This window comes from Lepisosteus platostomus, chromosome 13 (assembly GCF_059453375.1).
Source record: "Lepisosteus platostomus isolate fLepPlt1 chromosome 13, fLepPlt1.hap1, whole genome shotgun sequence".
NCBI lineage: Eukaryota > Metazoa > Chordata > Actinopteri > Semionotiformes > Lepisosteidae > Lepisosteus > Lepisosteus platostomus.
In genome coordinates, this window is record NC_142623.1 from 30,811,134 (window position 1) to 30,837,266 (window position 26,133).

Genomic DNA, 26,133 nt, shown 5'->3' on the forward strand with positions numbered 1-26,133 from the left:
AGTTTCCTCCACAAAAATCAATGTAAATGAGAGAAGCAGGCGAGAGGACATATCAGTTACCAGAAAACCCATTGTACACATAGAGGGTACAAATTCTGAACGATTTTAAACCCCTTTAATACAAGTTATAAACTTTTAAATACTACATTCACAAATGACGACTGCATTACCCTGAATGGTGGTTGGAGTAAGACCTAGACTGGAGCGATACCAACATCTATCACATCTTTGCCCACAGCAAAACGCCTGAAACATCCAATTCACTATCCAGACTATCTAAAAGTGGGCTCCCTGAAGTCTTTGTCTAACTTTACAAAACACTTACCGTTGATTGGACTACAGCTCTATTATATTCATACCTATTACAGGCGCCGGCCACACTTTGTATGGCACAGAACAGCGACGTAACTTATGGAGTGGTGGTATTCTGGATGACGTAATCTGTGGTGGAGCACCTCTCCAGCTACTTAAGTATCAACAGTCCAGAAATATTCCAACTTCAGCCTTTCTTTTAGATGCCTGACAGAAAACGTTGGGCTATAGATTCCCTATGCTGTTCTGTATGTTGACTGCTGAGATGCTCCTGCAGAGTGGGGTTGTATTACTTTTTTGCACATTTGTGCAAATCACCACAATAGCCTTTTGGCTCCAGTCTTTCGCTGCTCATCCATCTCCCTCTACCTCATTGTAAGTTTCACCGCCAACAGCTGCTACAAGTCAACACAAACTGTCTTTTTCTGAAGGTTTCAAGCCCTCTGCCCTCCACATTGTCACATCAGTGCCTGTAAACCGCTTGCAAGATCAGAGGTGTAGAGTGAAAAGTAAATGCAAAATTGTTCTGTGTGCCTTTAAGGTGTATACCTGGTGCGCTGTGTCAAAGAAGGGTTTAAATAGTTGCGATGTGATTCGTTTGGCGATAACCCCTGATGTCAGGGGATAAATACCTTCTACTCCTAAATCCCCCCCAGGTGAAATGTAGCAAGTACAGGTTAATTCAATTCTGAAACGAAAGGTTGTGGAACCCTCAACAGGTATGAAGGAGGAGTGGTTGGAACGGGAAAGTAAAAGACAAGAACGGCTGGCATTTAGGGTCAGGGTCAAGGGGAAGAGCATGGAAAACCACAACCGGTGACGCAGTGGTCAGTGGGCGACAGACGTTGCCTTCATCAGCTAGGACCTTGGTTTTTATACCCTCATCATGTGAGATTTAAGCCCCCAAGGCCATAGTATTCACCACATGCTCAAAACCCTACAGTACCACGAGGGTGTGTGGGACATCCTGCTGGGATGGCAGACAACTGCTGATGGATGTTGCAATATTAATACTGGTAACAATAATGCAAGTTAACACAAAACAAAAATTACTATGTGTATTTTGCAACATATACCCACCTTTCCTTGGTTTTCATAATTATGTCCGGCACTGTACATATGCACATTATACACAGAAAATGCATGCAAATATGCACACAAAACTAACGCCAATGCTTTATTACTCACCTTCCTCCATGTGTGTTCCTATATGCCAATAATGCTGCAGTCATGTCAATACACAAATAACTACAACACACGCTCTAGGTCTGACAGCAAGGCGCTACAGGGGATTCTAAGTATCTGGACCCATGTTCCTGATGCCAGTCCCCTGGGAGCTCTTTAGAAAGCACGAATGGCCTGAAACCGCCTCACTACCAAGCATCCGAACGGTCTTCTCCTGCTTCACAAGAGCGCGAGACAGGTTGCATCTAGGACCGTCAGTGGTGTTCTCTGCAGCTGCGCTACATCCCATTCAGAAAAACACAAGCAAAACAAAAGCAGCGGGAGCCTGGTTATAAAAAAAAAACAGTGGGAGGTTGCCTTTATTCCAGTAAACTTGTACAGAAACATAGCAACAAGTCCAAATTAAACATTATGACCGTAGAAACATTTAAACATTCAAACTATTGGTACAATGACGACTCTTTCAAAAGGCCGCCACCTGCACAGCCATCTGTCACATGAACGACTGAATATATATATAGATATATACATACCCATTATCAAATTCTTTTTACAGGTTGCAGAACCACAGATGTTGTAACAGCAATATATATTCACTTCTATATATATATGCTTGTGGGCAATCCCTTCTGAAATAACCTGGTTTTCATCGTTACCTGGAATAATTAATCCGAAACAGCTTGCGTTCCCGAGCGCTACCGTATTGACAATGATCACATTTGGTTTCTATAAATACGGGGATATTCCATGGTGTGACACAACATACAGTTAATACTGTGCGTTTACACGTCTTCTGGATGGCTCATGCATAGCACGCCGAGGTGGAGGGCGGCAGGGGCCGGCCGGCCAGACTGGCGCGCGCCATTACTTGGTGGAGCGGCGCGTGGGCTCGGACGCTGTGGGGGGAGGGGGGGGCCCCCGGCGGTCCAGGTCCTCGATGTACGCCATGATGAGCTTGCGGCGCTCCTCGGGCACGCAGTCCAGCACCAGGTACCGCTTATCGTTCTGCAGGATCTTTTCAACGTCTTTCAGGTGCTGGTCTGACTCCTGTATCAATTTCCGGGATCTGGGCGTTTTCCGGCACGTCGGGGAGGACAACAAGACGAGAGACGACAAAAGCAAACAAAAAAAACCCTTTCAACTTAGACCGACACTTTCACAGGGTGCGATAAGCCGTCGAAGTGAAACACACTTGGCAGCAGTCAGCAGGAAACGTAAGTGTAAGTGCTGCTCCGTCCGAGATTAAAATGAGGGGCCCCAATTAACAAGACGCTACAGCTGCGAGATCAGAACGAGACTTTTTGCAGTAAAAAAAGCAGTAAAAGCAGAAACCAAAGTTTTAAGAGGATTCACATTATCTTTGTTAATATTCCCATGTGAGGAAACGGAGATGTACTGCAGGTGTTAGGATCTTTGCACTCTCGCCCCTGATCAAGAACTATGCCCAAATGTGTTAAGCTTGGCTGGACTACAACACACTTTGCTCTGCACACCAGAAACGTCACCCACCTGTATGTGATGAACTTTGTTTCTTTCAGAAGCGTTCTGAAGTCTGCTTTGGCTGTGATGTATTTGTCTTTGATGTAGTCTTCAAACTCCCTCTGTTTTTTCTGAAATATGAAAGAATTCAGCACATTAGGGTTTGTTTCAACACCATGACGCATTACAAGGGAAAATGTGCGACTAGCTGTGACGCCAAGTACTGCAAGCAATACGATGCCCACATCACAGATGACAAAGCCAGGGGCTAGTGGCGGAGCTCTCGTTGGCCTTACCCGGTCGCTACTCGAAAACTTGATACAGCGAGGGTCTTCCTTAATAATCTTTTTCACTTCTTTCCACGTTGTTGTTAGCGTTATCTGAGGAGAGAAAAAAAGAGGATACGTCTCAATTTTTTGAAGCAACAAAACTTAAGTCAATCACGATGTGCTTGGCCCTTTCCTGCCACGTTCTAACCTCACTGACCCCAACTCACGTGGACATTATGCGCGATGTGAGCATAAAATAGCCTTAAAATGGATTCTTAATCAAACACAAGAATGGGATCTTGTCAATTCTACATGCTCTGCTTCCTTCATGACCCGTTGTAAATGAAAAATGTAATTTTTGGAAAAGAATGAAGGACAGTGCCGAGACTATAGTGTGGTCACAAATGTGTTAAGGGAGTCTTGCGCTCTGCCTTACCGACGTGGTTTCGTCCAGCAGCTGCCTGAAGTGCTCCTTCTTCTTCTTGGTGAGCGACTCGATGTGCTCGTTGAAGAGCTTCTCCTTCTCGTCCCGCTCCAGCAGGGATGCCGACTCCCAGCGATGGTCCTTTCGTAGTGTCCGCCGGGTGTCTGACCAAGAAACGTCCGAGGAGCGCACCTGTAAGAGGATAACAGGCTCCATCAAAGCCCAGGCACACGCACTCCGGACGAATTTCTCTCCCAGAATAGAAACTGCATAGATGAGACAGACGAGATCCTGTCCTCTTAACTTTAAAATATTATTTCGGACCATAGGAAACTACAACTCTGAGTGTCGGGGGCTCGGGGGGGAAGGGGGAATTCAGATTTCCCTCTAGGCCAACCCTCCTAGAGGGCTAGAACCAGCAGCAACAGCCCAGCTAGAGGGCTGCTAATGGCCAGTCTCCTTCGCCCCTGCCGTCAGATAATGATGCAAATATTTCAAAGCTTCTGCAAATCAGAGGAATCTGAATGTCAGTGAGGAGTTATAAATAAATAGGGGGGAAAACATGGCAGTTTGATACTCAATTCTACAGCAATAAAAAAACTGGGGAGCCCGACTGAAGTCACTGGTTCTCGATTGAAAGGATAACGATTCAATTATAATGAGCCACAGTTTGGAACATCCATCACTGCGCCGTAATGATCAGTGACCTCTCCAACAAAGAGGTGTGGTGTGCAAGAGCTGATAATGATTATATTCTACCCTAGCACGGGTGATTCTGTGCTGCTGGAAGGTATCTGTGAGAGCGATTTGGATGTTTATGTAGATGATTTTAGTCCTTATCAAGACAACATGGGGAAATAAAGTAAATGCTTGCATATATCCAAAAAGGTGTGCAGGTAAAATCCAGGAAAGTTAACAAGAATGTTTGCTTGTGTCGGGGGGATTGTTCATTACGGTGGTGAAACATGATCCAAATATCCCATTCTAAGGAGTACAAAAAAACAAAAGGGAAGTCGAAATAAACTTCCTTCCTCAAAGAGAAGTGGATGCCTGTAACTGGTGAAGGTATAAAATTACCATGAAGATTTACTATGGTAAATAATGGCCAATTCTTGAGCTCAACCCAGGTAAAGCAGTCCTCACCATATCGGACAACAGAGCCTTGAAGTGCTGGATGGCCTCCTCTCTCTTGTGCTGCTCTCTCTCCCGGTCAATCTCCTTGGTCTGTTCGGAGCGCGCTTTCTGCACTTCCCTCTCCCTCTCCCGAAGGCTAGCCTCGATCCGAGCCTGCCGTTCCAGCTCCTTCTCTTTGTCCGAGTCTAAATTCTGAGCCGCAAGACAAAAAAAAGCCACCGAAGTGAACCGTATGGAAAAATATTACCCACCTCCTCCTGACCTCCACAAGCTCACAGAACCCACAAAAAGTATGTATAGACCAGACGAGATGAGCTCGCACCCCATTCCACCTCTCCAGCCACTGTAAAGAGGTGATCACACGCTAACAATAAAATTACATCTATAATAATGCTTCTGTCATACAGAAGCTGACAAATGTAACAGCACAAAGATGCTCTTTAAAGTAGCATCTTCAGTGTTATGTCTGGATGATGTTTCAAAATTTGAACAATGTCACAGCCAAGTGATGGGGGAGACAATGTCAATTTCAAGATGAAAAGCATATTAAAATGAGAAATGCCAACCTTAGCCTGTTTCTCCACGTACTGCTTGAATAACTCTTCCCTCATAGCCGAGCTCTCCACTGCCTTATAACGATGATCGCTCTCCAGTTTGTCTTTCACTTTGCTCCAGCGCAGCTGACCATCAATGTGGTGGTCTGACAGCAGCTCGTAGAAATCATGCTTCACCTTTATGCATGGAGACAAAAGAGGATGGCACACAGGCAATGAGGAGGAGGAAAATAAGCTTTTCCGTGAAAACATCTGACCAGATGTACTTGTGTCTTAAATGGTGCATATAGATGAGAATAGTAAAAGAGGAGCGGCGCGTCTTGAAACATCAATACAGGCTTGCAAGTTTCCTGGCAAGTCATAAGAGCTTGCCTGCCCTGGTGGAGCTCTGCCAGTTGGTTCCCTGTCTGGGGAAAGCCTAGTCGCAGCTGGCCAGCAACGTGACCTAGGTTCGAACCAGCAAGATTACGCTACAGCTCTCAAGGAGCACCTTTACTGGTCGAGCCATGCAGGAGTCTCCAACATCTCACCTTTAACTGGAACCTAAACTCAGCACCCACGGGTCACACAGCAGGGATGACTTAAGAGGGAAAAAAAGGGCACTTGAGAACTGAGAGGGCTGTATACCTTGGAAAAACTTAATGCATCTATAACATTTGCGATGTTAACATAATATGAATTAAGTTAGCATAACAGGACTGATCTGATTTAATCATGCCAGAGAAATCAGAAGACAAGGTACAAATCCTCAGGAATAAACCAGAGGCGGAAATGCTGGAGACTGGTTAAGCGTGTCCAGAGCTGTGTACGGCCCCTTCAGTGTATTTATACATCAACAATTTCAGTGTCGGAACGGGAGACGGTGATTAATTGTGGCTGCGAGACTTGTGGAACGCAGACCGCAGCATGTCTGTGGTGTGCAGGGCTGGGATCCAGGCTGAACAACTCTGTGTCTGGTAATGAACTCCTCCGCTGACCCCCAGCCTCCCCACTCTGCCCCCCACCTGCTCCCCCCTGCCAGGTCACCCTTGCCATTCCTCTTCAGGCGACATTTCAGACTCATTAATCTTTAACATGTGACCTTTCATTCTGAGAAGCAGTCTTTTTTTTTTACATTTGAACTGTTTACCCTCACGGTTAATATGCCTGCTTAAGTGCAAGGCTTTAAACCTAGATAAAAGCTCATTTGCAGAGTGAGGCATAGAGATGTGTAGGAACGGTTATTTTTTTAAATGGAAGGTGATCACAAATTATTTTCAAAATATCATCAGTATTGCAACTTAAGCAACTTTTAAGATCTTCTGACCTTAAAAGGCATAAAAGTGATTAAATGCAAGAGAAAAAAATCAAACTGTGCAATATATACACATAGTACTCTGCGTGGTACTTACGTACAACAAAAAATATAAATGCATCCAATACATTTCAAGTACTAATTGCTACAGGTACCTTGAACAGGCATCAAGAGCAAAATGTTTTTTCTCAAAAGAGAACCGAACGATCTGGAGAAACAAGTACACCAAGGTATAGTACCAGCAGTGGAATTATTACTGCCAGTCACTCTTTAGAAAAATCACCCCTTACTTAATAACACCCATCAGCCAAAGAACGGGATTCTTCCTATCTGGGCCCTTCTAAGCAATAGGACTCAGACAGGTACGTGAGCTAGACCCATCTCTTCGCAGTGAAACAGACATGGCTGCCTTCCACTCCCAAGGAAAATATTTATAAGAACAATTACAAATGAGAGGAGGCTATTCAGCCCATCAGACTCGTTTGATAGTCAGTAGTTAACTGATCTGACAATCTCATCCAGTCCTTTATTGGAAAAACCTAGATGACTGGTTTCAACCACAGGGCCGGATAGGTTATTCCACATTCCCACAATCCTTTAGGAAAAACGTGCCTCCTGTTCTGAGTTTTAAATGCACTTCTACAGTTGCCACCTGCGACGTCTGGTTAATGTTTCACCGTACATTGTGAAGACGTCTTCTGGGTAGTCTCCCAATACCCTTAAGGATTTTTAATACTTGTACCAGTTCCCCTATCCTTCAGGCTGTCACTGTAGGACATTACCTTAAACTCCTAAAAGTATCTGGTTACTCTTCACTGGACTGATTCAAAATAAATCGTATGAATTCTCTATAATATGGTTAGCATACTTGTACATTATATTCTAAATGAGGCCTTACTAGTGCCTTACACAATTTAGCATCTTTGTTAAAAAAATAAATTATTTTAACTATATATCCTAAATTTGTTTGCCCTTTTATAGCTTTTCCCACTTCATCTAGATGTAAATGTGTTCAACACCAAAATTCTTTCATAAGTAACCTTATCTCAGGTTCTCTCTTTTGTTTTTTACAGTATGCAAAACCCTGCACTTGTCTACAGTAAATGCCATTAGCCAGGTATTGGTGTAGTCTTGAATTGTAGCTCAGTATTTTTGCATTTGGTGTGTTTATTAACATTTGCCAAATTTCTAATCTGCCAATTGGAGCAGCATATTAGCTGTATCAGAATCGAGATCATTCATATAAATTAGGAAGAGAACTGGTCTTGGTACATATCCTTGTGGTACTCCATTAATGAAGCCACCACACCATCTGTACTCCTTTATCTAAATGTAGTGTTCCTTTATTTCTACCGTTTTCTATTTGACAATTCTCAATCCAACTGATTAAAATCCGATCCAAATATGGTGCTCCTGTGTGGAGAAACAGCACTCAGGCTCCATGCCAGGGTGACACATCCAGCAGTCCTATGCTGTACGGCACCTTCTCCCAGTCCGCTGTTCTCGCTCATTAACCCATGGGCACAACCGACCAATCTCTGGCCTTACCTTCTCTCCTCGCGTTTTGGAGTCCTCCTTCTCCTTCTTTCTGAGAGCGGTCATGAACTCTATGAATATGGCCTCTCGGTCCTTCATCTTCTCGATGGCTTTAAACCGCGACTCCTTTGCATGCTTCGTTGCAAACTCACTGAAGGTTGTCCTACGGGGTTAGGAGAATGCTCATTATAAAAGCTACTGCTAGGTTCCATCTTAAGAGTGAACATATTTTGTATTGTTTTTGACACACCGCAAAACGTCTTATTTAGCTTCAAATGCTGCTAACTTCCTCTATTAAAATAACTCCTAATAACAATGGGATCTGCATCAATTCCTAAACCTCTCCCTCAAGTCTCTGATATTTGCCTTGTACAAGGCTTTCCGGTGCCTGCTCTTATTTAATGCAGCCCTCGGAAAATCCTGCACACCCCTAGCTCTGCTCACCGGGGGTTCAGTTTGGCTTCCTCCATCATCCGTCTGAACTCCTCCTTGGCCTGCATGATTTTATTCTTCTTCTCCTTCCTCTCCTCCTCCGCCCTGGTCTTCACATACTGGTCGAAAACCTGCAAGGGAGGAAGACCCACAAGAGGGCAGCCAATTCCGTCAAGGGGTCTGGATTTAATCTTGTCGGCATTAGAAGATAGCAGAGGTCACAAATGAATGGAGGCCATTTGGCCCACCTTGCTCATGCTGGCATCTTAACGATCCAAGGATCTCCCCAGGCCGTCTCCCGACGGATCCAAAGTAATCCACTCTAACAGCGTGGCTGGGGAGTGTGCTCCAGACACCCACAACTCCAGCTAGCAGAGATGAGTGCTTCCATAAGTCACTTTATCATCACCCCTTTGCTTTTCCAGGACATTTTTATTTGGCATTTCCAGTAAAGTATAGCAACCTAGCGCACTGCCGCCTCAGCTCCAAAATATGTAATGAAATTACAAGACAAACTCCACCAAAAGAATTCAAGGGTTGGACAAAACAGGACATTTGGTGCCACTTTGGCTTCAGTGCAGCCAAGCTTTACTCTTTACTCTTACTCTGTGAATGATACCTTATTACGCTAAATGCCTTGATGCTGTATTAGTTGGCACATCATAGGTAGTTTTTGGCGTTTAAGAAAGACATACCTCCCTTTTAAAGGCAATCAGCATTCACTGCGCCTTCACTAGATCCCAATAACCTGGAACTAGAATACATTTTAGCAAAATGTTCTCATACATTCTGGATGCAGAATGTTTTCCCCATCATTAAGCATTTGTTAAAATATTTCAATACCGAATATGGAAATTGCAAACTTGTTGAAAAGAATTCCGGTTGGGAGGTTTTGTTCAACAACTGGCTAAAATAACATGCAACTAAACGGACAAATCGGCTGGTAAACTGCAGGACTGAAACATGCTCTGGGATCAGTATTCGGCATCGCGTCACCCGTAAAGTATTCTTTAGGGAGTGCTGAATCAAAACAGGATGCGAGATTTAAGTCAAAAATATCTTGCCTCTTTTTGCAATTAAATTTGGTGCATTTCGGGTTTTTATCTGGGAAACAATCTGCCAATTGTAAGTTTAAAGGGATGCCATTTGTATAAAGAATATAGGGCACTGGTACTCTAAAGACTTGGGACTTACGTTTCATGTGAGCCCTGCTGTACACAGAAAGTGAAATGTTTGCAAGAAGACAAATCTTGGTCAGCTTCTTTTACCTGCTTCCTTTCCTTAGGATTGAGTAGTAGATATCGGGGATCAAACACAATCTTATGAAGCTCCTTTTCCCATGTTGAGAAGGCTGAAACCTGAAGCAAGTGGGGGGACAACAGAAAAATAGGTCTATAAAACAAAGATTAATTAGGTAATTATAACAGCCACTCTTTGCAGCAGGTAACCTACTTGTACTTGCAGCCTGCAGAGCCCTAAGAGAAGAAGGCGGGCATGTGCGTTTCATCACTGAAGTTATCATCTCTAATAAATGACTAGCAGTGGGGAGTGTGGTTGAGCTTTATCACACTAATTGGCGCAGACTGGCGCTATGTAATTAAGCCAAAGGCTTTCTCTCCAATTACTCATTAAAATACCTACTGCAGTGTGCCATTTAAAAAAAATAACGTTAAAAAAATAGTCAGCCAGAGGCCAGGCCTTGATGTTTGGTCTTTTGATATCTAAAAATGTCTTTTTATCTCTTCTTTTAGGGGAAAAGAAAAGTAGCAACCTTTCAGCCTGGCTGTTTTTTTAACTGGGTATTAACAACCTGAAATCAAATGTCACATCAGCACAACTGCTACAATACATCACATCCAATAGAGGAAAACAAAGCCGAAACAAGTGCTGGCCCTGTTCTTTATTGTTACAATACACAAGAAACATCTAACAATCTGTTTGCACTTTTTCTTTGAGGACTGCAGACTTTTGAGGACTCCCCATCTGGCATTATTAAATATGCAAACTGGTTACAAAAAGGGTAATGAAAAGGGGCTGGCAAAAAACACTATCAACTTTGAGTTTTGGGTTAAGGCCTCAAAAACCCTATTGATGTGACCTGCTTTGCAATGAGATGACATGACAGAAGACATTATAACGTAAATAAGAGAAACAAAACACTGAAAATAAAGAATGAGCAAACCACAAAGAGAAACTGGCATGTTATTGTTGTGATAAGCCAAAAGTGACTAGAATTTTGTAAACACCATGGAGCAGAAGAAAATCCCATTACATAATACTTAAGAAACCATGGAGGCTGTGAAAAAAAATAAGTTAAATAGATACCCTTGCCCAACATTGATTCTGAATTCAAGCACAGCCACCTTCTAGCTGAGGAATGATAGTCAGGCCCAATGCTGAGCCTTGACATAATAAAGTGGGAAAGGCTCGCCAAAACCCTGCTAAAAAAGGATCAAAATCATCCAATGGTAGAACTACCAGTAAATCAATACTCTCGAGAAAAGACATAGGCATTGGGTAGTAACAAAATGTCACAAATCTACTTTCCAAATTCCAAAAAAACTAAATTCTCTTTTCACTTATAAAAGAAACAGAATGAAAGAAACCCAGATTAAGTGGGGAAGAAAAAAACAAGGTAAAATAAAATCAATACCAAAAAAGGTTATGAATATTAACTGAAGATTGTACCTTCATTGGCTTCCATTTAGATTTATGTTTTTCTAACATTACAGAGCTGGTTACACAATTGCGGTTGGATTGAAGTATTTTACCCCTCTCTCCAGCAGCATGTCCTTGAATTGTTTCATGCGGGCTTCCAGGGGCACAATGGCCCGCTCTCGGGCGGCTTTGATCTCTGCCTCCATAGCTGCCTCTTTCTCTGTGTCCGCCTCTTTCACTTCATCCTTCCTGCAACGACAGGTACACCCGTCAGCCGGGGGGGTGCAGGGCAGCTGGGGTGGGTCTGGGTCTGGAGTGAGGGGGCTGTATGGCTACCGTCCTTGCAAATGTGGAACACTTGCGAGAGTTAAAACCAAACTGAAGTTTTCACAGGACGGGGAGTACTGTAGAAATGACACTCGATTTTGAAAAATTACCAGAGGCCGGGAATTTCATCCAAAAGCAATATCTGGTTTTTGACAAATCAGTCATCAGGTTTTGGGTGAAACAAATTGGCACCAGAAACTGTAAACACACAACACCAGTAAGTTGAGTAAAACTGTTCCCCTTGAACGGCCACAGTAACTCATCACTTATGACCAAGAACAAGCCTCAGTAATATTACTCCTTTGGCACCCAAATCAAGCAAAGAATTTCTTCACACAAGAGCAGGCATTACCTTAGAGGCCCAGGCTGGTCAGATCAGATCTATAGGCGTTACCTGTAAAATATCACCCGTGCAGCAAGAACACTGTTTGGGGGAAGAAAAATGTGCTGGCTTGTAGGCTCAAAAGGCACTGGAAACTGTAACAGCTTGGGAGACCTAAACATTAGGGACTTAAAGAACACATGGTCCCCTTGAGTGGGATGTCAAAGACCGATCAATTCGAACTCGCTTAGCCATCCAAGGCTTGACACCAAAGTGATCAAAATAGGCACAGACCAGTCGATCAATCAGATCTTGTTTTGCAGTAGGTACGCTTCCTGTTCAGCTGCATCTTTTCAACCCGTCAGCGCACTAAAACACTGAACTACCAGGAACAGGTTTTCATCTTAGGACAATGAATTCTAAAATGGCTGTTTCTTTGAGGTGCAGAACCGCCAAATATTTCATGTTACTCACTTTACGATTCATGCAACAAGAACATTTTGACATGCACCTTAACAAAAATGTTTTAGGGTTAAAAAAATCCCAAGAAACAAGGCGGGTCTTGAACTTTGTGCTTGGCAGGTTCCACACAAAGATGTGTCTTGGGTGAAGACACTAGATTAATTCATTTAGGAAATATAACTCTCCCACTGCCTGGTATACTTACTTCCTCTTCTTTGCCTTTACAGGTTCATCATCCATCGCTTCCTCTGCTGCAGATTCCAGCTCCTCCTTACTAAGCCCTGCAGTGAATTTAACAAGTCAAGTTTAGCTTTATTCACAGACAACAGGCGGCACTGAAGGACCTGGGATGACAAGGCAGTCATGTCAGAGGAACAACTTGACTAGGAACACAAAAATAAAAAAAATAAAAGCATTTTCATGAGCGATTAAGTCATCAAACCTGCATGCTGTACAAAAAAAAACCCCAACATAACACAAAATGGCATAATAAAGGATTAAATCAGTTTTTCCCAGTTCATTCTCCTAAAGCTGCGGTGTAGCACTGACAAACCTGATGCATCAGAACAGCTCATGGGTTGCTAAACCCTTTGCGGATACGACAATCTCACCCATTTTCCGGCTCTCATCCAGGCCCTTCTTGTGCGGCGGCTCCTGGATGATCTTGTCTACATCGGCTCGGCCCACCAGCTCCTCGGGCCGGTCCCACATGGAAAGGCGAGTGGTGGGGTTGTAAAAGAACACCCTGTCATCCCCAGTCCACACCACACACCTGCAAACACACAAAGCAGGAGTTGGAAATTTCAAAGACATTTCTCGGTGAGCACATGGAAACAAAAGGAACAGCCTATAATGTAAGATAGCAGTATGAAACGGAAGCCTAAGAAACACAAGACTTGCTACATACTGAATCACTGGCTTCATTTATTGTTTTACTGGCATGTTCAGATGCTGGATTACTGAAAACTCAGACCTAAAGATAGTATAGTTCACATACCTTCTATTTTCCCATCTATCGAAGATTATACAGCAGCCACACACACTAGTCTATTAGTCAGTTAGTAATTGATATGAGAATTTCAAATGGTTGCAAATCAAAATTAATGGTATTTCTAAAAACACATACTAAGTTATGGTCATTTTGGACTAAATCAAGCCAGGCTTTCAAGGTTGGGTTAAAACGTTAAATCACCTCTAAAAAAAGAGCATGTAAAGGAAGATGAACAAAGGCCAAGCCCTAGCCCTCCTGAAAGAGGTGTCTGACTAGGGCCAGAGGGCGTGCATGCCCAGACAGGATGGGTCTTCCTCAGAAAGGCCTACCAGGGTGTTCCTGGGATGGGGGACGTGGCCACAGGCTTCGCTTTCTGAGCTGCTTTCTCCTCCTCCGTCATCTCCTCCTCCTTCGGCTCCTGAAGGACACAGTGTCACAAAGGTGAGGAGGGCAGCCCCACATGCCCTTGCTGGCATGGTGGAGTCGAAACATGCCCTGTTCACCACATGCCCCAATTCCCAACTTTGTGAGAAGCACCATGTCTTCCAGATGTACTCAATAATGTCCCTCAGCTTGAAACAAATCAGAATCCCTAACAATTTACACACATTAGACCTCTCCAGTGCTGCAGCTGAAACTAGGTGACGAGGGATAAAAAAAACAATTTATCATTTTAAATTTACTTCGGATTAACTTAGTCAGTTCTACTATTTCTAGTAATCTCCAGCACTTCTGTGCATTGTACAGGAATTACGGACGTCACTCTCCATAAAAACAGTACAAAATTAAACTAAAACAATATAAACAAAGCTATGGATATAATATTAAATGTAATACTGTACATTAGCAGGGCAGCCATTAGAAATATCAAAGCAAACCCATTTGTCTGCTAATTGTACATGCTGGTGGGATTGGTGGTGACAAATGTCTGTTTCTGAGTGCCCCCTGCAAACATGCAGTGACATGAGTCTAGGACACTACACTTCCTATAAAAAGCTGCATTTTATCTCAAACAAGAGGAAAAGTACCCTCAGCTGAGGAATATGGAAAGCTACAAACAAAAGGAGGCCATTTGCTCCAGCCAGCTTGTCTGATAGAAGGCAGTTTTTCCTTCAACATCATCAAACAATCTACACCTGCACCATCAACAATATAAAAATGAAATATCATCTAATGTTTTTATTATATAAAATTTCCGATGCATTATGGGTTAAACAAGCTTTGGGAACTCAGAATTCTATCTGCCACTTCTATGGGGAAATACTTTTGCACTGTGAAAAAACAACCCGCTTTTAACCTGCTGGGGCTTCCTAGATTAATTTTGCGTATCAGCCTATTAAATAATAAATATACATTAATAGAGATTTTCTGTTGTAATAATTACAAAGTCTTGCTGCAGAAGCTGAACGCATACTTTTTCCCCAGTCATAACCAAGTCAGTTAGCTTACTGAGGGACTGGCTAGGACTATGACCTAGGATGGCTGCTTGAACAGGAGTAGGACCAGCGTGCAAAGACATTTCTGATTGAGGATTGGCTCTTACCTCTTTGATCTCTTTTGGGGGCTCAACTTTAGGCTCCTCCTCCTCCATGTCCATTGGCTCAACCTCCTCCTGCGCCTGTTTCCCGGGCTCTTTGGGCTTCTCTGCTTCTTTTTCTACCATCGGAAACACTGGAAAAAAAAACAGGTTTTCTTGAAGAAAGAAAACCACTATGTATTACGCACTGATGAAACATGATGATTCACACAATATGGGTACAGGACTATGAGCACTAAGAAATCCATTTAACAGAGCCTCAGCAACAGATCATATTCGCATGAACACTAAGTGACATTAGATGACAAATGTTTTTATGGCTGTTCAATAGATTAGAAGCCCCTATGAAGGACTAGCTGATACATCGTGGTGCACATCAGACTACTGTAGCAGAAATCCTTAAATATTTACAGGAGAATAGACCAAATAAAAAAAGAACTAGCAGTCCAAATAAGTTCTGGAGAGCTTCAATTCTTAAGGTTCTGTATATAACTGAATATCATTCAGAACTGAAGATCTGGAGACCATGATGACGTAGATCCATCAAGTCAAAAATGGATTCAAATACATCATTAAGAGCTCAGACAGCCAGGGCCTCTGGAGTGAGGAACACGGCTCTATAGGCTGTGCGTGTAGGACGCCTGACACCAGCTGCCGGGCCATACCTTTCTCTTTCAGCTCCTCGGGCTTATCCCAGGTCGACTCCAGGGTCCTGTTGTTGTAGTAGTAGGTCTTGCCATCCGCAGTCTTGTACTCTGACCACTCCGAAAGGGGCAGCGCCCCCGCGAGGGCAGCAGGGGCCGCTGCGATTGCCACCTGGGGGTGCATCATTGGCACTATGGGAGGAGCCATGCCTGGTAGGACACCTGGGAAAGGTCAAATATCGCAAGGGCTCCCATTACAATTTCTCAGTCCGAAACCATTTCACAGAGCCCCATCTCCCCCCCCACCCACCTCCAAAACAACACACAGGAAAGTACAGCTTCTACAGGACCAAGGTTTACATTTACAAAAAAGAAAATTCAATCACTGTGCCACACACTGTTGCTGTGATGTATTCATGTACTAAAGTAAAAGGCCCAATCTGACGATTATATGTTGTCCTATATGTTTTTATTTCTAGCTGTGCATGTTGTATTAGATTTGTTCTACTCTAACAGTCGTTTGCACATGCTTTTGTACAGGTTAGCTGGCTGTTTCAATAGGACAGCCAAATACATAAGCAGAGTGAACTGGTTGAGACCCAGATTTGGGACAATTGCTGTGCATCAATATTGGGATACATAAAGTGTTACAAGCTTTCTGACGAAAATAAGTTTATAAAATAATACCCCAGCTAACTTGTGCTAAATGTTTTGAATATTAAAAATGACTAGCGAGATCTCTTTTTTCTATGTAAGACTAACTATACCGAAAGCATATATATATATATCTGCTTTATTTCTCCCCCCCCAATAAGGAGCCAGATTGTTTAGAGCTATACATTTCACACTTAGGTATTAAACTGTCAAATTCCCTCTTACTGAAAAGTGCTCTAGTGAACACGCATGCTCTTCTGTTGATAACTAAGCTTAATTGTTCTTCACATTTCAGAAGGACAGGTAACAAAGAAATAGCTAGAAACTTCAGGATGTCAGTAACAGTAACCACACTAAAGCATGCCACAACGAGATGTTACTCAACACATGATTAAAGCTACATCTAAAGAAAACACAATCTCAAAGCAAAACAAAGGCTAATACCTACATGACATCAGGATCATAAGTTACCACAACAGCAACAATAAGAGTGATGAATATATACAGAAAATCTAGTAGGCTAGCTGATCAAATGTGACAATAACAAAACAGTATCAACCTGACTAGCTATAACAGAGGAGATCCATCTACCAATCTGGATCAGAAAACCAGGTATCAAAGTATCAAAAAAGATGGGTTAAGACACCTGAAGCCTAAAGTGGGCAATTCATTCATGGAATTGTCAGATAAATAATTTATCTTCAAGAAAGGGGCAACTATACTGTAAATATGATATAAACCTAACATTTGTTTCCTCAAAGCTTTGAAACGAGAACTAAGCCCTGTTTCCATCAGTTTCTCTCTACTCATTTGAATATCTCTCTCCCAATTGCAGCAGAGTGCTGCCTATCCCCGACACTGAACGAGAGAGAAGGGAAACTCATGAAGAACAGCACCTAGAGCGGAAACGGCAATAGGACTCCCATCTGAGCCATTCCAGGTTTTAGAAACTTTAGAAGTTTAAGAGTCAACACCAGAAGCTGTACGTTTAGCATAGCTTCTGATACAAGTCAGGGCGGACCGACAAGATGAGGCTGATGAGTCTGTCCGCTGACCAAGGGCCACGTCTTGGAAGTATTAAAATGCACATCTGTGATGAGTCAAACCCAAAACGGAAGAAACTCCTGAGCAACCTGGCAGGCTTGCTGGGTTTAAACCATGAAAAACAATTCAACTTCTGATCTGCATCCCACTGACAAAGAATCTGTATCCTGACCTCTAAACCACCCATTTTCAAATTCAAATGGAAAGACCTGTGTAATATTGCTAAAGTACTTGTATTTGAAACAAAAAATGCATAGAAAATATTTAATTTGATAATGGGGCAACCTGATGACCTGTTGATGGGCAAAACACAAACTGTTAGTGGTTTAATTTTAAATATGGGGTCTTAACACTAAAAAAAAATGCTCTGACAATACTACTGCTTCTGTGGGTATTGTGTGAGTGATTATGTATGTAAATATAAAAAGCATAGTTCACAACATTCACTAACATGCCAACTAACAAAGAATACTGACTGGAGATGTTTTAAAGAATTACCGTTTTTGTTGGGAGCGATTGTCTTTATATAGGGGCAGCTGACTATCTGCATCATTGCTACACCTGCAAGAACGGACAAGCAAGCATATTGGATACAGAAATACGTCAGCTGCCAAGACAGGTTAAAACACCTACATGGGTATCTCATCACCTTGCTAACAGGTTAGACATGCAAACTGTGGCTTTGCTATACACACACAGAGTTTATGAACATCTCTGGTAAAATCTTACAGTCCTCTAACCAGAAGGCCTTTACATTCGCAAGAATAAAAAGTCCTTGTTTCTTATTTTAAAATAAAATTAACAGCATGAACTCTTTTACAGAAAAAATCTCTGTGGTCTAGCATTAAGACAGTTCTGCTGACAAATTCTTGATGGCACTGAAATTTCCAAGTCTTTGGATTACAGAGAGGGAAGACAACAAATTTGGCCTCTTTCATAGTCTAAGCCTTTGCAGAAAAAGACATAAATGATTCGCAAAATCACGATTTCTTCAAACCCTCAATACGATCTGAATGTAGGGCATAAATTCTTTCAGTTTGGTTCACTAAAATGAACACCTTCAACCCTCAGAAACTGTCACAGCCTGCCTCCTAGTGGTATCTTATACAAACCTTCCCTTCCTGTACTACTTGAAGACCTAAGGTAGTTCAGTAAAACTCTTACAGCCCACATGGAACATGGGCAACTAGAACATCAGGATGACTAAATCTGCAGGATCATACACTAGAGATGAATTTGCACAGAACACAAGAAGCATAACCTTTCTCTTATGATAAAGAGGGTCAAACTCAATTCAAACTTGGCTAGGTTGTGTTATAAAATTCACAATGGGGGTGGGGGGGTGGATAAAAATTGAAAATAATTACCTAGAGTTTCTCTTCCGTCCAGTGTGATGTGTAATCACTGACAGGTTGAAAATGGTAAAGTGATACTTTATAGCATAGCGATTTAAAGAAAAAAAGGGACACCGTGTGGATGTAAAGTGGAGGAGATGTTACTGTAACACAAAGCACCAATTAAAGAATTGTTACGGCAGCACACACCTCTGCCTTGGCCATTGTGTACAAGGTAACAATTCTCTAACAAGTATGACGCGCTCTCCTTGTGTCAGACACAAGGACCCTCAACACACCGGCCTCACAGCAGAACCAACCTCTTGCCCAGAAGCGCACACTGTCATCAGCTAAGCTCCAGTACGTTCACAAAGATGCAAAGTATAGGAGTCATTCGGCTGCAGAAGCTAAATGCAGGATGAAAGCAAGGTGTGGGCCTGAGGGCTCCAAAACCTAGGAAGGGCTGTAATGAAGGCAGGGTGGGAGTTCTGAAATGACTCCAGAGCACTTTCCTGGGCATACAGTTATTTCCTATCTTCAGGATGCTCATCAGCTTGTGCACTCAGGAACTTTTCGTATGGTGCCTCTCACAAAAGACATGATGAATGGAAGGATACAAGCTTCCATATGCATGTATCTAAAACTTGTCTTGAATGTAGTAAGGATGTGAAAATTCCATTAATGTTCTTAATGTTCTGATGCTTCATATGTTCCGATTTTCAGGAAGGCACAATATCCTTCCTCTACTGTGCCTATTATGAGCTACAGCTGTCCACGTGTTAAATATGGGCTGTGCAGTGGCCCTGTGGCTAAGGATCTGCGCCTGTGGCTGAAAGGTTGCCGGTTCGTATCCCGCAGCCGGCAGAGAAATCTTACTCCGTTGGGCCTGAGCAAGGCCCTCATACCCCCAACTGCTCCATAAGCACCCTATAAATGGATGACCCTGCGCTCTGACCTCAGCTTCTCTCCCTGTCTGTGGGTCTGTGTGTCTCAAGGAGAGCAAGCTGGGGTATGCAAAAAGAAATTCCCAATACAAGAACGTGTATACGGCCAATAAAGTGATCCTAAATCTTACAAGAGTTTCTCTCTGCGTCAGAGGGATTCCAAAGCAGACAGGACATCACATAAGGTCAATTCCTCACTGTCCAAAAAGCTATTAAGTCAGAGATCAGTGAGGATGCTAACTCTGAGTGCTAGTTCTCTCTTAAAGGGAGGAGACAACGCTAAGCCAAGTCCCCTGCTTACCCTTTCACATTTATCATGGTGCTCACAATGTTGGTACTATAAGAGTTAAGGGGTCAGAGGAATGAGGCAAAAAAAGAATACCTTCACTTCACAATGAAGACAGCTCCTGAAACATTCCTGCAGCTTTGGAACACCATTAAACTCCAGATGCTAAACTGTCAATCAACACAAGAAATGTGAAGCATCTCTTAAAATACAGCCCTTTTCTGACTGACTGGCAGTCTGAGTACACCCAGGAGAGCGCCTTTAAGTAGTTCAGGACTGTGAGCAGTATCAACAACGTGAGAAAAACACTGGTTTGCCGACAAACTGATCGTATGAAACAACGGACAGAATGCATAAAGAGGACAGTGGCGCCTAAGCGTGGGAGAGGTACAGGATGCAGGAATGACGGGGAACACGAGACTGGGGACAGCGCAGAGCTACAGACGGACCTACCAGGCAGAGGGATGGGCATGCCAGGCAGGGGCACTCGGAACGGAGGCACCATGACGGGCGGGAAGGCGGGGATGGCAGCGGTGGGCTGCGGCACTGTGTGGGGCAGCGCTGTCGGGAGGCTCTGGGGCAGGGCCTGCGGCACGGCCTGCACCGGCGTCACCGTGGCCGTGGAAACGCTGACAGCCGCCGCCGCCGCCGCGCTGCTGGGGGCTGTCACCGCGGGGCTCATCTCCGGGGCAGCAGAAGCTGGGGACACAGAGAGACCCGCATTCCAACCACGAGCACCAGAAAACCCTGCACGGATCCACCAGAACGGAACCCGACCTCCGATTCAGGCTCAACACAGAGGACCAAGATCCTGAAAGCGAGGTACATTCAGGATTGAAGACTAAACCTGCTTCTTCACACAAACCAGAAGGTGAACGAAGATTCACTGGAACCTTTCCAACAACTGCCGAGGTCCCAGAATCAATAAGCGACAGATAACTGGATAAACTCTAATGCAGGGGAAGATAAACAACACTCTAATACCCTTGCACACAAGAAAAGAATTAAGACTGGGCACAGGTGTCAATGACAGTGCAAGCGAACCCCTCTATCTCAAAGCCTAAAGGTAAACGTTTATTCTGTGGTGAAGGGAAAAGAAAAGAGACCCAGTGTTTTGGCTGTGGAGACTTCATCATCATGTCTCTTTTTATTTCCTTTCAGTATGGAAAAAACCATTTACCTGTTCCTCTGCACCCTCCCCATGCTGATGCGGCTACCTACTCTCTTGCTCTTAATTACACTGGATGCGTTGCCACTTCGCCTGTCAAAACCACAGTACGTTACCCTCTACTCTGCATCAAATCAGGCAACACAGCTGTTTAATGTTTAATAATTTAGGATTCAGGCCTAAATCAACACGCCATGCGTACTGCTATTACTTTCTAATATTCCTTCACACTGGACTTGAGGAAAGCAGCTGAAAAGTGGCGTGCTAGGCCGGGGTACACTGGAGCCGCAGAGAGGCGGAACCTCACCGGCCACGGGCTGCGAGACGGCGGGGGAGGAGGTGGTGCTGCAGGCGGTGCTGGTGGCCAGCGCGGTGGAGGCGGGCTGCGTGGACACGGGGGCGGCCGCGGTGCTGGCGGGGGGCAGGCTGGCCGAGGACACGGCCGCCGCGGCCGCGGCCGCCGCCTGCGTCACCATCAGGGGGTTGAGCTCGGACTGCTGGATGACCTTCACCCCCTCCGGCTTCGTCCAGGAAGACTCCCGCGTCCGCGCGTTGTAGTAATACACCTGGGAGGAGGAGGAGGAGAGGGACGGCAGTGATGTCAGCAGCGACATCTGCGTGCGCAAAAGAACTCGATACTTATCGCTTACACCCCGGTGTTCAACAATTCTCTCACCGTGCATGCTGTGCATACGATTTTTCATTTCCTTCATCAAATTTCATCCTGCACCTTCTAAAACTTTGGATGCATCCATTTTCTCTGTCGCACGTTTTGTTTACCCCATATCACTTAACCTTGCTTTCTGATTGGGGGAACCGGCCATACCAAATTCATATTCTTTAAAACTATGTCTCAAAATAAAACCACTCTTCCGAATAAAACGCTATAGATGAGGAGATCACAAGAGCCACAGCTCACTGCTTCTTTTTCAAATACAGTGTCATAAGATGATGAATTATGGGTTTAGCACATTAACACTACAGTTCAATGCACAATTTCCCTGTTCGTTCTGCTGCATATGCCGGCATATTACCTTTCCCTCAGAGGTTTTGTTTTCCACCCAGATCTCCTCAGCTGGGGGCAGTGTAGGGGTGCCAGGTGTAGGCACAGGGGGCATTCCAGGGGGAAATATCATTCCCGGAGGAGGGGGCATGTTGCCAATGGGTGGAGGCATAAAAGGCGGTCTCTGGAAAAACAAAATCAGTAATCAGTCGCCGAAAAATTGCACAATACAAAGCAGATTTCAAAGAAACTAGAGAAGCATGAATAGACATCAGCTTTAAATTTAAGAGCTTTTGCGTTTATCTGGATGTACTGAAGCACTGAGTGCCCACATGACTGAATCAGACCCTGCAATAAAGCAAAGTGATACCACTTTCTAATTACTAAGCCCCTGGCTAGGTAAAGCGCAACTAGCAGCAGTTTTAAACTAAATGACAATCTGCTTTGACGCAAGTCTCAAGCCAGTTCCCAGAGAAAATTCTAGTCAGAAATATTCCTTCACACTCCAAAGCCACAGCTGCCACAATCAAAATATTAATGATCACATTTCCACTGCCTGTTATAAACCTCAAAGGAAGGTAACAACACTAAAACTAACAAACCACTACAATGGATGGCAAACATATTACTCAAATCTATCTCAGCGACAGCATGGTGACTCTTTAATCTTATGTACCATAGGGCTCCTTTTGCTGAGGCTACAGTCATGTGTCCAGAAACTAATAAACAAGTTCATTTTAAAGATGCATTTTCTTCCACCAGTGAAAAACAAAATCCCCCTCCCTGATCCTGAACTACAGAGGGGCTTTCACAAGTGGCTCTGAACGGATCCCAGTTCACAATGCCTCACGTCTCCACACAGGGGGAGAGAAGCTCAGAACCTCCCCCCGCTGCTGTCCCCCTACCTGCAGGTGCGGGGGGCCGATGGGTGGCGGCATCCCTCCCGGCGGAGGTATGGGGGGCATGCTGGGGTCGAAGGGCGGGCGCCCGAAAGGGGGCCGCGGCGGCGGCGGGGGCCCCCTCATCATGCCGAAGGGCGGAGGCGGGGGTCTCATCAGGGGAGGGGGCCCGCGCATCACGGGGTTGGGGGGAGGGGCGGGGCCACGGAACCGCAAGGTCTGCTGCTGCGCCATCCTGCTGGAGGAGAGAGACGGTCCAGAGTTACAACACTGAGGAAAAGGCCATCAAGGCTCACAGACATCCCACAACAGGAGCCATCATCACGCTCCAATTAACAACCTGTTAAAATGTTCATTTAGATCACCCGAGGAACATTAACCAGACAGCCCACCCCTGATCTGAATTACTCAACAATTCATTATTTAAGTAAGACATCAGATCTGCCTTCTTTGGGTGCCCCAGTCCTGTTCTACTTTGTCCTGAGCTGGACCAGGCTGGGTTTCCAAAACCGCTACTGCAGTCTGAAATGTTTAAGTACACATTACTACTAGAAGCTACTTCTCTCTACCATACTTTACCATCCCCATCCCTACATGTTCCAAGTGTTTTCACAATAACTGCTGCAGAGTAACTGTTCCTTTCACATATGACAAGAGGTCAGATGCACTTCAGGAAAGAAAAGAACAAGATTATGGCATCAAAATTTCTAAAAACAAAAAGTGTTTTGGGCTTGCTGGGGCAGGAGTTTTCACTGAGATTTAACTGAGAGTCAAACGGTACTGCTGGTCACTTCGAGCGCAGGATCAGTTCCACAAGTGACACATCTCGAGTTCGAACCCATGTTTGACCCGTCACTGGTCACAGTGCAGAACTGGCATTGGACTGGATATGACTGGAGGTATACAGGGGTTGGTATTAGCCAATGAAACAAGAGCCCTTATGGCATGCAGTGGTGTCAGAGGAGAGGGTCTCATGTAGGTCAGGTCAGAGCTCGTCCCATAAGATGATCATTAACAATGTGGATACAAGGCTCTGTGCCAAGACTTTGGGAGTATATAAAAAAGAAATGTTGAGCCTAAATTTATAGGAAAAGGTTGTTTTTTTAAACCCCAAAATAATTGAAACAGTTAAAAAGATATTACTTCAGTAATCCATCTAACACTCACATGGGAAGATAATTCCAAGTTAACCGACTTCACAGGCATTTTTAATAATCATAGGGGCTAAGTCGACAAACACAACTGACGACAGAGTGGGACACTGAAGGTGATGAAAGTCCTTAAAACGAGCTCTGAAATCAGACGTGACAACTGTGAACCCCGAAGCAGAGGGTACTCGTACTAACAGGAAGATAGAATAAGTCACTCACAAACTGTGAAGTTCTGACAAACTATGCCATGTATATGTATTTTAGGAACAGGGTGGCTGAGGCAAAAGAGTGATTAAAAACAAGGGAAGCCCATCAGCTCATTTAGCTCCTTTGGTAGTCTCTAATTGATCCCAGGATCTCGCCTCAAGTTTTTTTAAAAACAGTATGGCAACGTCTTCAACAACATGGCTGGACAGCTTGTTCCAGACTCCCACAACCTTGTGGGAGATGCTCCCGTTGTCTACATTGGGTGGTGTTGTCTGTTTATGTCCCAAGAGATCAGCACAGTTCTAATGTATGTGTACATACGGCAAATAAACTACTTTTGTATCAAGTACCTCATGTCCTGACGGGAGGATCTCATCCGGTCATGTCTTAAATAATCCAGGGTATGGACCAACAACATGGCAGGTGAGCTTGTTCCACACTCCTATAACTCTTTGCATAAAGAAATGCCTTCTGCTCTTGGTTTTAAAAGAGCTTCAGTGTACTTTAAATCAGATGTAGCTACTGCAAGACCATGATGGAGGTATTTTTCCCCAACAGAGGAAAAAGAAAGGAGAAATACCAGCCACCATTCCCCTCTCCAGTGTACAGGAACGCCTATCCTTTCGGGTTTCTTTTCCAACTCTTGCTTGTAGGATACCTAGTTTACAAGCTAGAGGCTGGATAAAGGCCCGGTTTTGTAGCTCACGGTCGGTTTTGTCGAGTGTAACCGTGTAGGCCTAGATTCCCGATTAACCTCCTGAGGTCAGAATTTCATTTCTTTCTAGAAACCGTGTTTGTAACGACCTTGTTTGATTGGCTAGCAGACGTGGTCAGCGAACCAAACTCGGAAAGCGCTGTCGTGCCTTCCGCTGCTGCGGAGCAAAAAATAACAACGTGCTTAAAAGTTAAACCAATTATTTTACATTTAGAAAAACAACTACTTTTTTAAATATTTTAATTGTGGTGGCGAGACTTGCTTTCCCCTCAACTGTAACGATTAAATTAACGAACGGAAAAGATGCATTTGCGCTGTTCACGTGTAGTTAACTGACTAGCATATATTACACAATACGCAAACAGTACGACCACTCGTTTTTTTCCACGGAGTTGCCTAAATAAACTTACAGGATTTTACGACTGATACATTAGATGCGGGCTAATCAACCTCGGCTGCCCATCATGCTGCGTGCCTCCCCCTCCCCACTGTTTAATAGTTGTGTATACATACACAGACACTCGCCTTCCGCGAAATCCACCAATTCATTCATTCGTATTTTCTCGCTTTGGGGACTCAAGCGTCGAGTTTTACAAAATGCAGACTTCAAACACGGCACACGGCTGCAACAAAGAAGTAGCATTCGCTCCGAACAGATTACAAAAAAACTAGCCGAACTGCTCGAAGAGACAAAAAAAAAGTACTCTTCAGTCATGCAGACGAGACGTGTGTAGCCTACAAGCTCATCGCCGCTTTCAAGACAACATATGTGGGAAAGAAAAACGCATCTCGAGAGAGAAATATGGATGCTGTTTCATAGCCAAACAATCCCCCAACTTTGTCGCCCTCAGAAAAAAATCTACCCCTTTGACGCCAATTTGTTCATTCGCCATTCCCTCACCTGTTGTCGTTAAATCTTGCTATGCCGTCCGCCTCTCCGCGATCCGCCATTACAGGAAAACAAGCTCTACTCCCGGCCTGACCTTCCTGCAAGGCCTTTCCGCCTCCCAATAACGCCGCCTATTGGCTGAATGTGGTGTCGATCAAAATTATAGCTTCATTCTGATTCTCGATTGGGTACCGGCGAAACGTACGAGCGGTCTGATTGGACAGCTCGCCCGTCGATCGTATTCCAGCATCCGCCTCGAGGAGCCGTTTTTGTCTGAGA

The 26,133-nt window shown here is 44.1% G+C and overlaps 1 protein-coding gene across 4 annotated transcripts; it reads right to left on the reverse strand.

Annotated features, from left to right (window-relative positions):
• Positions 1-1,826: 1,826 nt before the first annotated feature.
• On the reverse strand, positions 1,827-25,972 carry LOC148650372 (transcription elongation regulator 1-like). 4 transcript variants are annotated; one of them, XM_088604109.1, is made up of 21 exons: positions 25,867-25,972; positions 22,899-23,130; positions 22,025-22,177; positions 21,298-21,556; positions 20,276-20,521; positions 17,757-17,819; positions 15,582-15,782; positions 14,923-15,050; positions 13,709-13,797; positions 13,000-13,160; positions 12,594-12,669; positions 11,391-11,526; positions 9,888-9,977; positions 8,632-8,750; positions 8,200-8,350; positions 5,370-5,534; positions 4,813-4,995; positions 3,682-3,861; positions 3,273-3,356; positions 3,007-3,107; positions 1,827-2,563 (listed from the first exon to the last, which is right to left on the reverse strand). In XM_088604109.1, the coding sequence occupies exons 1-21, from the start codon at positions 25,914-25,916 to the stop codon at positions 2,362-2,364; spliced, it is 3,069 nt and encodes a 1,022-aa protein (XP_088460235.1). In that variant the 5' UTR covers positions 25,917-25,972; the 3' UTR covers positions 1,827-2,361. The 4 variants fall into 4 exon arrangements, with proteins under 4 accessions (XP_088460235.1, XP_088460233.1, XP_088460234.1 ...); XM_088604107.1 differs by having other exon boundaries at positions 14,923-15,071; XM_088604108.1 differs by having other exon boundaries at positions 14,923-15,071; positions 22,899-23,127; positions 25,867-25,964.
• Between the last annotated feature and the right edge of the window lie 161 nt (positions 25,973-26,133).

Excerpts from the sequence above, each read along its gene's own strand:
- LOC148650372 (XM_088604107.1), bottom strand. The coding sequence starts at position 25,916 with ATGGCGGATCGCGGAGAGGCGGACGGCATAGCAAGATTTAACGACAAC. Across the intron at positions 11,527-12,593 it reads GTAAAGGCAAAGAAGAGGAA|GAAGGATGAAGTGAAAGAGG; the intron begins GTAAGTATACCA and ends CTGTCGTTGCAG. Across the intron at positions 3,357-3,681 it reads TGCTGGACGAAACCACGTCG|ATAACGCTAACAACAACGTG; the intron begins GTAAGGCAGAGC and ends TTCTCTCCTCAG.